At 37.7% G+C, this 13,347-nt stretch overlaps 1 protein-coding gene across 3 annotated transcripts in view; it reads right to left on the reverse strand.

Moving 5' to 3' along the window:
* The window catches only part of SYTL4 (synaptotagmin like 4), a 93,029-nt gene that overhangs the window by 39,734 nt on the left and 39,948 nt on the right, over nt 1-13,347 (reverse strand). For all 3 annotated transcript variants that reach the window (XM_079764794.1, XM_079764792.1, XM_079764793.1), the window contains exons 6-7: nt 3,946-4,047; nt 3,413-3,488 (exon numbers count right to left, since the gene is read on the reverse strand). In XM_079764794.1, the coding sequence (XP_079620920.1) occupies nt 3,413-3,488; nt 3,946-4,047 (178 nt within the window). The remainder of the gene's footprint in view (nt 1-3,412; nt 3,489-3,945; nt 4,048-13,347) is intronic.

The raw sequence follows: 13,347 nt of genomic DNA on the forward strand, positions 1-13,347 counted from the left end.
AACAGATCCAGAGACAGAGAAGCATCAATCAGACCATCAAACCTCAAAGGGAAGGTAGGAGAGGGGGAGGGTAAGGGGGAGAGATCAAACAAAGGACTTGTATGCATGCATATAAGCCTAACCAATGGACACAGACAACTGGGGGTGAGGGCATGAGTGGGGGGTGGGGGAAAATGGGGCCATAAGGACACATATGTAATACCTTAATCAATAAAGAAACAAATTAAAAATAAATAAATGGTGCTGGAAAAACTGGGCAGATAAATGCAAAAAAACAATAATAATAAAGGAACTAGACCACCTTCTTATACCCCATATAAGTATAAACTCAAAATGGTTTAAAGACTTAAGTGTAAGACTGGAAACCATAAAACTCCTAAAAGAAAACATAGGCAGTAAACTGTCTGACATTGTTCTTAATAATATATTTTTTCTGATATATCTCCTCAGGCAAAGGAAACAAAAGAAAACACAAGCAAGTGGCACTCATCAAACTAAAAAAGTTTTGTAAAGCATAGGAAACAATCAACAAAATGAAAAGAATATCTACTGAATGGGAGAAACTATTTGCTAATGATACATCTGATAAAGGGTTAATATAAAAATATATAAAGAACTTACTAATATACAACTCAGCAACAACAAAAACAAAGAACACAGTTAGAAAATTGGCTAAGGACCTGAATAGACACTTCTCCAAAGAGAACATCAGATGCCCAAAGACATATGAAAAGATGTTCAACGTCACTAATCATCAGAGAGATGCAAATTAAAACCACAATGAGATATCACCCCACACTTCTTAGAATGGTTATCATCAATAAATCATCAATAAATAAAAAGTGTTGGCAAAGATGTGGAAAAAAGGGAACCCTCAGGCACTGTTGGTGGTGCATCCATTTTGGAAAACATTGTGGAAGTTCCCCAAACATTTAAAGTAAAAAATGGAATTTCCTCCCTGGCCAGTGTGGCTAAATGGCTGGAGCATCAACTCATGCACTGCAAGGTCATGAGTTCCATTCTAGTCAAGGGCACATACTTGTGTTGCAAGGGCACAGTCAGAGCACATGTAGGAGGCAACCAATTGCTGTATCTCTCTCACCTCTCTCTCTCTCTCTCTCTCTCTCTCTCTCTCTCTCTCTAAAAATCAATGGGAAAAAATATCCTTGGCGAGGATTAACAAAACAAAACAATGGAACTTCCTTATGACCCAGTGATTCCACTTCTGGGGATTTATCTGAAGAAACTGAAAACAGTAATTTGAAAGAATATATACATCCCTATGTTTATTTCAGTATTATTTACAACATGAAATATACATAAGCAACCTGAGTGCTCATCTTCTCTAATAAAATGGTAATATGCAAATTAACCATCACTCCGCTACATAGGCCACGCCCACCACACAAGCCACGCCCGCCAGCCAATCAGGGCAAGTATGCAAATTAACCTCAATCCAAGATGGCTACAGCCACAGAGAGCAAGGTTTCCCAGGTAACAGAGCAAGCCAAGCTTTCCATAGCCGTTGCAGGCCTAAGCCTCCACTCAAGCTACAAAGTTTCAATTATAGAAGGTAAACAAATTCAAACAAATGCGGCAGAATGGAGCTTGAGAGAGCAGCCCAGGGTTTCCGGCGGCAACAGGGGAAGCAAAGCTTTCCACACACCCTGGCGGGGCCCACCCGCTTAAGGCTACAAAGTTTCAATTGTAGAAGGAAAATAAATCCCAGATACCAGGGCCTCTGCTTGGGTTGCCAGGGGGCGTGGCCGGCCTGCAAACCACCACAGGCCCCTCACTCAGGCCGCCCCACGCCCCAAGGGAACCCCACCCTGATCCAGGACACCCTTCAGGGCAAACCAGCTGGCCCCCACCCGTGCACCAGGCCTCTATCTTATCTAATAAAAGAGTAATATACAAATTGGTCATCACTGCAACACACAATATAGCTGCCCCCATGTGGTCAAAGATCCTGCCCCCATGTGGACACAAGATGGCCACTACAAGATGGCCAGCAGGGGATGGCAGTTGGGAGGCACCCGGCCTGCAAGGGAGGGCAGTTGAGAGGGACCAGGCTTGCAAGGCAGGGCAGTTGGAGGTGATCAACTCTGCAGGAGAGGGCAGTTAGGGGTGACCAGGCCGGCAGAGGAGAGCAGTTGGAGGTGATCAACCCTGCAGGAGAGGGCAGTTAGGGGTGACCAGGCTGGCAGAGGAGGGAAGTTGGGGGCAAACAGGCTGGCAGGGGAGCAGTTAAGCATCAACCAGGCTGACAGTGGAGTGGTTAGGGGGTGATCAGGCTGGCAGGCAGAAGCGGTTAGGGGCAATCAGGAAGGCAGGCAGGCAAGCAGTTGGGAGCCAGCAGTCAGGGATCGGGCCTAAACGGGCAGTTGGACATCCCTCAAGGGGTCCCAGATTGGAGAGGGTACAGGCTGGGTTGAGGGACAACCCCCCGCCGTGCACGAATTTCGTGCACTGGGCTTCTAGTCTATAGATAAGTGAATAAGTAGTGGTATATATATACCACTATAAGTAGTATACACACACACACACACACACACACACACACACACACACACTTGGCCATAAAAAAGAATGAAATCTTACCATTTGTAACAACATGGATGGACCTAGATGATATTATGTTAAGTGAAATAAGTGAGACACAGAAAGAAAAATACCATACGATTTCACTTAAATGTGGAATCTAAAGTACAAAAAAAGAACAAACAAAGTAGAAATAGACTCATAGATACAGAGAACAGCTGACGGTTGCCACAGGGGAAGGGTTTGAGGATTGAGTGAAAAAGGAAAATGGATTAAGAAGTATAAATTGGTAGTTACAGAATAGTCATAGAGATGTAAATTACAGCATAGAGAATATAGTCAATAATATTATAATAACTATTAATGGTGGCAGGTGGGTACTTAAAATATCAAGGAGATCACTTTGCAAAGTACATGATTATGTAACCACTATGTTGTATACCTGAAACTAAAACAAAATAATATTGAATGTAAACTGTAATGGAAAAATTTTTAATAATAAAAATTAAAAAGAATAAGGCTTAGAGTTTCACTAAACTATTACAAACATAAAGGAAACCTTAATCTTAGGAATTTAATTTAATCCTAGGAAGTAGTATAAAACCTATTTTCTCACATGTTTCAAGCAAAACCTTAGAAAATGTCCCCAAGTGAATCAGAACTAAAATTTTTAGTTGAATTTTTTTATTTAAATTCTTCCTGAGAAATGAAAGAGCAGAGAAAGAGGGAGAGAGAGAGGGAAGATGGGAGAGAAGGAGGGAGGAAGGGAGGAAGGGAGAGAGGGAGGGAGGGAGGGAGGGAGGGAGGGAGGGAGAGAGAAAGAGAGAGAGAGAGAGAGAGAGAGAGAGAGAGAGAGAGAGAGAGATTATACCTTTTCTATTTGAGATTTGGGAGCAGACATCTTCTTCCATTCTGGAAAGAGGCCAGATTTATCCAGAGAGTCTCTCCTGTAGGTAGATACAGAAGTTATAACAAAACCAAAACCACCTCCTCCCCTTCCTCTTCTAAAGACCCAAGCTCTAGGGAAGGAAAGCAACTGCCTTGCTCTCACCAAATCCGTAAGATAAACTTAACATCAGACTTTCCTTGAAGTAATGCAGATGATTAGATAAGCAACTTTGCACAAACACAAACACCCCCACCCCCATTCCTAAAGGACAGCAGCATCTGTTGCTGCTGGTCCAAGAACACTCCTCCAAGGCACAGTAGCCTGTGGAAGGCTGTGATTGGAGACAACAGTTGAAGTGCTAATGAAAGGCTTAGCAAAGTCAGAGAGAAGACTTCATTCAACTTGCTGGAGAGAAGTCAGTAACACTGAAGGCATAGGAGCCCTACATTCTGATGCTAGAGAACAAAATGGGAACTTTGGTTGAACAGATGTGTAGGGATTTGCGGGTATCTCACCTGGATGTGCTATCTGAGTCAGCTGTGTAGCTATCCAGACTCTCACTCTCAGCTTCCAGTGCACTCTTTCCACTTTTCAGCTTGGGCACTTCGATTGGTACACTAGAATAAAACCCAAGAGCCAACATATAAAGGAAGTGGGCTCTCCTGATGAGTATCAGCCTTCCTTCCAACCTATTCACAATGGTAGCCTAAGTGATCTTTCTAGAATAATTATCTCAGTATACTTTTAAAATTGTTCAGCAGTTCCCACTACTATTGGGATTGAGTTCAAACTCAGCACGTCAAGAAAATCCTTATGACTTTACCCCAGCTCACCTCTCCAGACTCATCTTTCACCCTCCACTTTGCCTTATACTTTACATTCCAGAATGATGAAGCTCTTTTGGTTCCCTGAATATAACAACACTCTCCCTCTTTTCTCTGCCTTGGATATTATTTCACAATGGCCATTTTTCTTCATCTGGCTAAATCTACTCCTTCAGGACTCTCCTTATATGTTAATCCTTCCAGATCTCTCTGGCCATGCTGCTCCAAGTCTGCATTAGTAACTTTCCTATGTGCTCTTAAAGCATCCTGATTTCTTGGTAACAGTCATCACATATCTAATTATTTCTAATTATGTCTTTTAGAGAAATTATTTAATTTGTTCAATAATTTAAACAAATGATTTGTTTAATGTATTTCTCCATTAGCCTAAGTTCTGTGAGATCAGTGAGCATGCATCTTGTTCACTGTTGTGTTCCCAATGCCTAGAAGAGAAACTAGCATAGAGTGGGCACTCACATATTTGTTGACTACATTCTTGACTAACTGCCCTCAGTGGGGCTTAAAGTATATATACAAATAAGCAATATGGTTTGAAGACAGTATTAAGAAGACCAGAATTTTTTTTCAGCTTAATGAAGATGACAGAGGCATTCAAAAGAGCAGTCCTCATCTCTAAAAGAAAGAACACAATTCCTAGACCCGTCACTTTTAGGAATTTGTGAGAGCAGCAAGAAAAGAAAAAAAAAGTATTTTCCTCAAGGATTTGAAGTAATATCATTTGGCTTCCAGGACTCCAAACTCTCCTAGTCCTCTGACCTCACAGTCTACTCCTCAGTCTCCTGTGCTGGTCCTTCCTCATGTTCTAGACCTCTAAACTTTGGATGTGTCCAGGCTTATTCCTTGGACTGCTTCTCTTCACTATCCAGAGTTACTGCTACATGATCTTATCTAATCTCATATTCTTTACATATTATTAGCAATTAATAATTCCTGAATTTATATCTCAATCAAATGCCAGACTTATATTTCCAAGAGCCTAATTGACTGCTTGAATGTTCAAACATAGCAAATCTTAAACCAAGCCCTAATCCTCCCCATACCTTCTCTTCTCTCAATCTCATCAAGTGGCAACTCTCTCCTTTCATTTCTCAGGTGAAAATTTTTAAGAATCATCCTTGATTCCCATTGTTCTTTCACAATACAAAAGCAATGTGTTAGCAAAGTTTCTTGGCTATATATTCAATGTATGTCTAAAATCTAACCAGTTCTCAACCCCTCCACTGCTATTACTCTGATCCAAACCACCATCACTAGCTCCTGGATGATTGCAATAGCCTTCTAACCGAACTCCCTACTTCTGCCCTTGTCCTGCACAATGTATCCTCAACTCAACAGCTAAAATGAGCTTTTAAAATATAAATCCAATATAGAATTACCATATGACCTAGAAATCCCACTCTTAGGTATATACTCAAGAGAAATGAAAACATATTTCCACAAAAAAAACTTGTTCACAAATGTTTATAGCAGCATTATTCCCAATAGCCAACAGCCCAAATATCCATCAATGGATGAATGGATAAATGAAATGTGGTCTATATATAAACTGAAATATTATCAACAGTAAGAAGGAATGAAGTTCTCATACATGCTACAACATGGATGAACCTTGAAAAATTATGTTAATTTAAAGAAGCCAGACATAAATGGCCACATTTTGTTGACTCCATTTATACGAAATCTCCACAATAAACATAGAGAATGAAAGTAGGTTAGGGGCTTGGAGAAATGTGGAATGACTGCTTAATAGGTCCAGGTTTTCTTTTTGGATTGATGAAAATGTTCTAAAATACATACTTTTAAAATGTTAAAATTATTAATTTTATACTACGTGAATTTTACTTCAATTTAGAAAAAGAAAAAAATACCAGTCATTCAGAGCCCTCCATCTCACTTGGAGTAAAAGACAGAGTCCTTACAGTGTCAACAAAGTCTTACATGATCTGCTTTTCACCCCATCTCTGTCTTCATATCCTACCCCTCCCCGCTTCCAATGCAGTTCCAGAATACTCTAACATGTCAAATACAAACTCACCTTAGGTCTTTATATCTTTTGCTTTCTCTGCTTAGAATGCTTTCCCCCCAGATACTCTCAGGGTTTGCTCCCTCGTTTGCTTCACATCTTTGTTCAAATGTCACCTTATTAAGACTTTTCCCTGGATATCCTTAATAAAACAGCATATGTACACACATGCTTTCCTGGCATCCCATATCCTTTTAGCCTACTTCATTTTCTCCATAGCACTTGTCAACATCTTATATACAATATATTTACTTGATTATTTACTGTCTGTGTTTCCTATCCCCAAATTTAAGCTCCACAAGCAAGGGACTTTGTTGTATTCACCAGTGTGTCAGACTTCTTAAAACAATGCCTGGCAAATAGTAGGCATTCATAGGTATTTATTAACAAATAAACTAAACAGTAAATGAACAAAGATTGAAGTAATAAAAATCTATCTCTTAGGCAGTAAACATTAAACTTTCCAAGTTATCAACTGGTGTTTAAGGTAGCTCTGTGAAAACAGGAGTGGTTGAAATCCTAGGGAATGCACAAAGTGAAACAGCAGTCATTTTTTAAAGAGATGTATTAGCTTTAAAGTCCAAGACACAGCATGGAGCTTGATTTTATTTTTACTTTAAAATTCTTCTTTTTTCATCTTTTCTACATAGAATAAATAACCCAAAGTAAAACCATTCCTCCAGAGAGGTAGTTTAACAATGGTCCATGGAGAGTGTTTTTCTGCTTGTATTTTTCCGTAAAGATTAATACATACAGATCCAGAGCTAATACAAACAACCCTAGGGGTAAAAAGCAATTATTTGACATCTGTGCAGTAAAAAAATAAACTAAGAGATGGGAGTCCTGGGCTCTAACTATCTGTATGATCTCAAGTAAATCACTTATCCTGACCTCTTTTCTATAAAAAATAAGGGGGTTGAATTAGATTATCTCTTAAGCTCCATAATTTTATGGAAAAGATCATTTATGGCCACTTAATCTGTTTTCATGTTTAGAATAAATAGGAGTTTTCTGGATCCAATGAGACAAAAAGTCATAGACAGCCAGAAGCAATAGGATTCAGAAATTACATTCTAACCAATGATGTCAGATGTGTTAATCAGGTTCAGGAAATAAAAAAGTCATTCTTATCCTTATCCACAAAGGAAAAAGGGGGCCTCATCACCTAAAACAGATGAGTCACCTACCCAAGGCTGTGTGGATAAAATCACACTACATACAGTAACTCCTCACTTTGTGTCATCCATAGGTTCTTGGAAACTGTGACTTTAAGTGAAATGATGTATAACAAAACCAATTTTACCACAGGCTAATTGATATAAACAATGGTTAAGTACTTAAGGCATATTTCTGATCACAAAAACATGACCAAACTTCTAAATAAAGACCCACAACACTTCTAATATTAAACACTGAAATAAATGTGAGCTCTACATACATTTAAGAAAGATTAAAAATAACAAGTAAGATAATTATTTTTCAACCTACTTATTCCAGTTCATGGTCACTGGTGGCCAGAGACTCAGCTCAGGGTGCAGGACAGGAACCCGCACTGGACAGGATGCCCTTCCATCACAGGGCGCACTCACACCCAGCTACACTCACTCACAATGGGATAATTTATACACCGCTTAACCTAACATACACAGGTTTGGGATGTGGGAGGAAACTGGAGTATCCAGAGAAAACCCACACAGACATGGGGAGAACATGCAAATGCCACATAGACAGTAGCCTTGGCCTGGAATCAAGTTTTTTGTCATCAACATTATAAGGAAATGACGTTGAATGAAAAAATGTTATTTAAGAATTTGTTGTATATACATACAAGGAAATACTACACAGATAGCGAAATGAATGACGTAAACCCTTGGTGCTGACATAGAAAGATATCAAGGTTATATTATCATATATTTTTTTCCTTTTTACAACTTGAATTATAACTGACATAAACTGCATGTTAAAGTGTGTAATTTGATGAGTTTTGACATGTGTATACACTCGTGAAACTATTACCACAATTAAGTTAGTGAACACATATATCACTACCCAAACTTTCCTTGTGCCCCTTTGTAATCCATCCACCTTTCTGTCACTCAAATTTAGTTTGCATTTTCTATAAACAGAATCATACAGTATGTCTTTTTTGTTTGGATTCTTTCACTCACCATGATTATTCTGAGATTCATCCATGTTGCTGCATGTATCAGTAGTCCATTCCTTTTCATTGCTGAGTAGTACTGCACTGTATAAACAAATGCCAATTTATCCCTTTGGGATGTTTCTAGGTTTTGGATATTACAAATAAAGCTGCTATGAACATTCATGTATAAGTCTTTATATGAACATATGCTATCACTTCTCTTGAGTAAACTCCTAGGAATGGAATGATTGAATCACAAAATAAGTGTACATTTAACTTGCTAAGACACTACTAAACTGTTTTTCAAAGTGGCTTGACTGTTGTACATTCCCACTAGCAGTGTATGAGTATTCCAGTTGCTCTACATCCTTACAGACAACTGGAATGCTCAGTATTTTTCATTTTAGCCATTATAGTCAGTATATGGTAGCATCTTACTGTAATCTTAATTTGCATTTCTGTAGTAACTAATGATGTTGAGCATCTTTTAAAGTACTTATTGCACATCTGTATATTGTCTTTAGTGAAATGTCTGTTCGAATCTTTTGTCCATTTTCTATCGAATTATCTGTATTATTGAATTTTTGAAGTTCTTCCTCATTCACTTAATGTGCATTTAGAATAACATTTTAAAAAGTAAATTAAAAATTTAAGAAACCCTCTAGGTCTATCCATACTGTCACTAAAGGTAAGATAAGTCAGTCAGAGAAAGACAAATACCATATTATTTCACTTACATGTGGAATTTAAAGAACAATATAAATGAACAGAATAGAAACAGACTCATAGATACAGAGAACAGACTGATGGTTATCAGAGAGGAGGGGTTTGGGGACTGAGTGGAAAAGGTGGAGGGATTAAGAAGTACTTATTGGAAAAAAAGAAGTACAAATTGGTAGTTATAAAATAGTCATGAGGATGTAAATACAGCATAGAAATGTAATCAATAATATTTTAATAACTACGTGTGGTGCCAGCATAGAAAATGTAATCAATAATATTTTAATAACTACATGTGGTACCAGGTGGGTACTGGAAATATCAGGGGAAATACGTTGTAAAGTATATGATTGTCTTACCACTATGTTGTACACGTGAAACTAATATAAAATAATATCAAATATAAACTGTAATTGAAAAATAAAACTAAAAAAAGTTTTAAGAATCTATCCCATATGTGTACATTTAGACAGTCTGATAGTCCATATACCAAAATTATTAACAACTCTTGTCTGTGGCAGAAGCGGTGTGGGTACACATTTAATATATTCCCATACTGCTTTTCAACAATCATATAAAATGTGAGAAAGTTATTTGTCTCTGGCTGAGGGAAAGTTATAAATAAAACACAAATAAAAAGCCAAAAATTCACCAGCAGCAACCAAATGAGGAAAGGAGTCAAGTCTCAAGTCATAAAGTTCAAAAGATTATGGCTAAGAAAACAGAATAAAGATACAGCTCAGTAAAACTCCTTCCAATATGGAAATGTGCAAACTGAGTGAGTGACCAAGCAGTCCTGGGATAAGTCAAGGAAAACAGAATCCTTGAGATTGTAGTCCCAGATATCCCTGGGGAACCTCAACTGAGGCAGACAAGACCACTGGGGCATGTCATCTCTCAGGGCACTGGTATGAGCTAGAGGACACATCTGGAACTGGGCTGAGTGAGCTGGGACATTTAGGATAATTTTAGGAGACTGTAATCCTCAACCCCCAACTTGCCTTTTGCCCCTCCCCTAGGGTTACAAAAAAAAGTATATAGAAAGCAATATTCTATCTTTAAATCAAAATGTAGTGGGGAGTGGGAAAGAGATAAATTGTTTCAAGTTGAGGTGAGAAGCCTGTCAAGAAGAATTCACACACTATATCAGAGCAAAGGAAATATATAGACAGAACTTCCCATGTTAAGCATGAGTAAAATAAAAAGAAATAATCTTGCAAATATATAAATATGCCATTAGGTGGGGGGAAAGAAATAACTTGAAAAATGAACAAAGAACCCATTCTGGAGAAGAATATAACCCTAGGAAAATAAGTAGGTTTCTTGTGAGTCTTTTACATTGCACAGGAATTGAATAAGAATATAGATTTGATGAAATGCAAGAGTTCAAATACTAGCTGATAAAGTAACAAAATTAGAGGGAAAGGAAGATTGAAATAAGAGAACAAATTAAAACCTAAATAAGATAATTCATTCAAATAATTAGAAACAGCAAAAAGGAAGGGAGGGAGGAAATAAGGGAAGGAGGGGAAGAGAAAACTGGCTGAAAAATCAAAGTAATAGCACAGAGGAAAGGGTTGGACTAATCATGCTTAATTGTATTCATCTTTCTATTTTATCTCTTGCATTTAACAGTAAAAGAAAAGGACAGAAATGAAGAACAAGGAAATCCAATGTCCCCGAGGTGGAGAACTTAACTAATGAAAACAGAAAAAAAGTTCAGAGTATACAGTACAAAAAATTTGTCCAGCAATGAAGAAAGAACTCATCAAGGGTACACCACATATTAGGGGAAAATGATACACCACTGAGACATATCCTTGCTAAGTTACTAAACTTCAAGAAAACTAGCCCAGCTGGTGTGGCTCAGTGGTTGAGCATTGACCTATGAACCAGGAGGTCATGATTTGATTCCCAGTAGGGGGCATGCAAGAGGCAGCAGATCAGTGATTTTCTCTCATCTCTCTCTCTCTCTCTCTCTCTCTCTCTCTCTCTCTCTCTCTCTCTCCCCCCTTTCCCTCCCTCTCTCTCGCTCTCTCTCTCCCTCCCTTCCTCCCTCTCTGAAATCAATAAAAATACATTTTTAAAAGAAAAATAAAAAGAATTTGTTTACACACACACACACACACACACACACACACACACACAGTAAGTTACCTACAAGGGAGAAAAATAAGAACTAGCTAGCTAGCCTCAGACTTCTTCACAGTTACATCCAGTGGCAGAAGACAGTAAAGTGATGTCTACAACATTCTGAGGGAAAGAAAGTGTGACCCAATAATATAATATCCAGCCAAGATATCGTTCAAGTATAAGGGCACTAGACAGACACTCTCATCATGAAAGGATGAAATAAAAATAGCTCCCACAAGCCCTTCTTGAAGGAATTTCTCAATGAAAAAATCCAGGTAACTAAGAAATAAATCAAAGTAAAGAATTCAGAAATGCAGAGAAGTCATGGTACCGTGCATGTTTATAAGCATATGATCCTTTTAAATATGAACCAAAACTAAAAAATAAAAAAAACACAGATATAACAAACAAATGATTTACGATAGTGTAACAGAATGTAAATGCCATAATAATTTGAGTAATAAAAATTGGGAGTAGGAGAAAAAGTTGGGAGGGAGTGTAAGAAACCTAATCTCCTCTTTCATAGCAGACAGTCACTGATAATGTGCAATATTGAAATAGGTAGCTTTAAAAAATGACTAAATGACTGACCCAGCAACTCCACACCTAGGTATCTACCTACCTAAGAGAAATTAAAACATATGTCCAAACAAAAACTCGTAATGAATGTTCATATCAGCATTACTCACAAAAGCCAAAAAGTGGAAATAACCCACATGTCCATCAACAGATGAATGGATAAACAAATGTGATATCTACATATAATGGGATATTATTTGGCAATAAAAAGAAATGAAGTACTGATACCTGCCACCACATAGATGAACCTTAAAAACATTATGTTAAATGAGAGAAGATGGTCACAAAGGACCACATATTCTATTATTCCATTTAAGTGAAACATTCTGAATAGGTAAATATATAAAAATAGAAAGTAGACCAGTGATTGCTTAGGGATGGGAAAGGATAGGGAGGCTGCAGGGAATGATAGCTAAAGGACACAGGGTTTCTTTTTAAGATGATGATAAGTTCTATAATCGATTGGGGTAATGGCTGCACAATTCTGTAAATATACTAAAACCCACTGCATTGTACACTATAAGTGGATGAACTGTATGGTAAGTGAATTTTATCTCGAAAAGTTCCTTAACAAAAAGATATTAGAAAAAAATTAATAACTGTTCAATGTTTTAATAATATTTTTTCTTAACCTTAGAGGGATGTTAATGACTAATATATTTTACTAGTAGCCCGGTGCACGAAATTCGTGCACACTGAAAGGGAATTAATTAGATGAAATATTTTAATATTGCTATTTGCCCTTTCTCTATAATAAAAGTGTGAGAGATAAAAGGAAATGAGTACAATGTATAGGAAAATAATACATAATTTTATTAATAACTAAACAATAGCAAAATGATATAACAACAATAACAAACTCGTAATATAAAAACAACATTGATGCAAATAATGACTGATAAAGTGATTAAACTTATTCTAATATCTCCCTGTATACCACATTAAGAGTAAAAACACTTTCAGAGTGCTTGACTAATTTCCCTTGAGATAAAGTATTTACAACTTTAACTTTAACGTAACATGCTCTTTGAACTCAAGAGAAAGCAACAGCCGTAACTGGTTTGGCTCAGTGGATAGAGCGTCGCCCTGTGGACTGAAAGGTCCCAGGTTCGATTCCAGTCAAGGGCATGTACCTTGGTTGCGGGCACATCCCCCATAGGAGGTGTGCAGGAGGCAGCTGATCGATGTTTCTCTCTCATCGATGTTTCTAACTCTCTGTCCCTCTCCCTTCTTCTCTGTAAAAAAATCAATAAAATATTTTTTAAAAATACTTTTAAAAAGAGAGAGAGAGAGAGAGAGAGAGAGAGAGAGAGAGAGAAAGCAACATTAACTGACCATGTCCAAAAACGGGTTCAGGTAGGAATATTCCTACTCTGTCTAGAGTTTGTCCTTGTGATTTATTAATAGTCATCACAAATGCTGGCATAACGGGAAACTATCTTCGAATTAATTTAAATGGGTGGCCAGTGTCAGA

The sequence above is a fragment of the Cnephaeus nilssonii genome (assembly GCF_951640355.1).
Source record: "Cnephaeus nilssonii genome assembly, chromosome: X".
Taxonomy (NCBI): Eukaryota; Metazoa; Chordata; class Mammalia; order Chiroptera; family Vespertilionidae; genus Cnephaeus; species Cnephaeus nilssonii.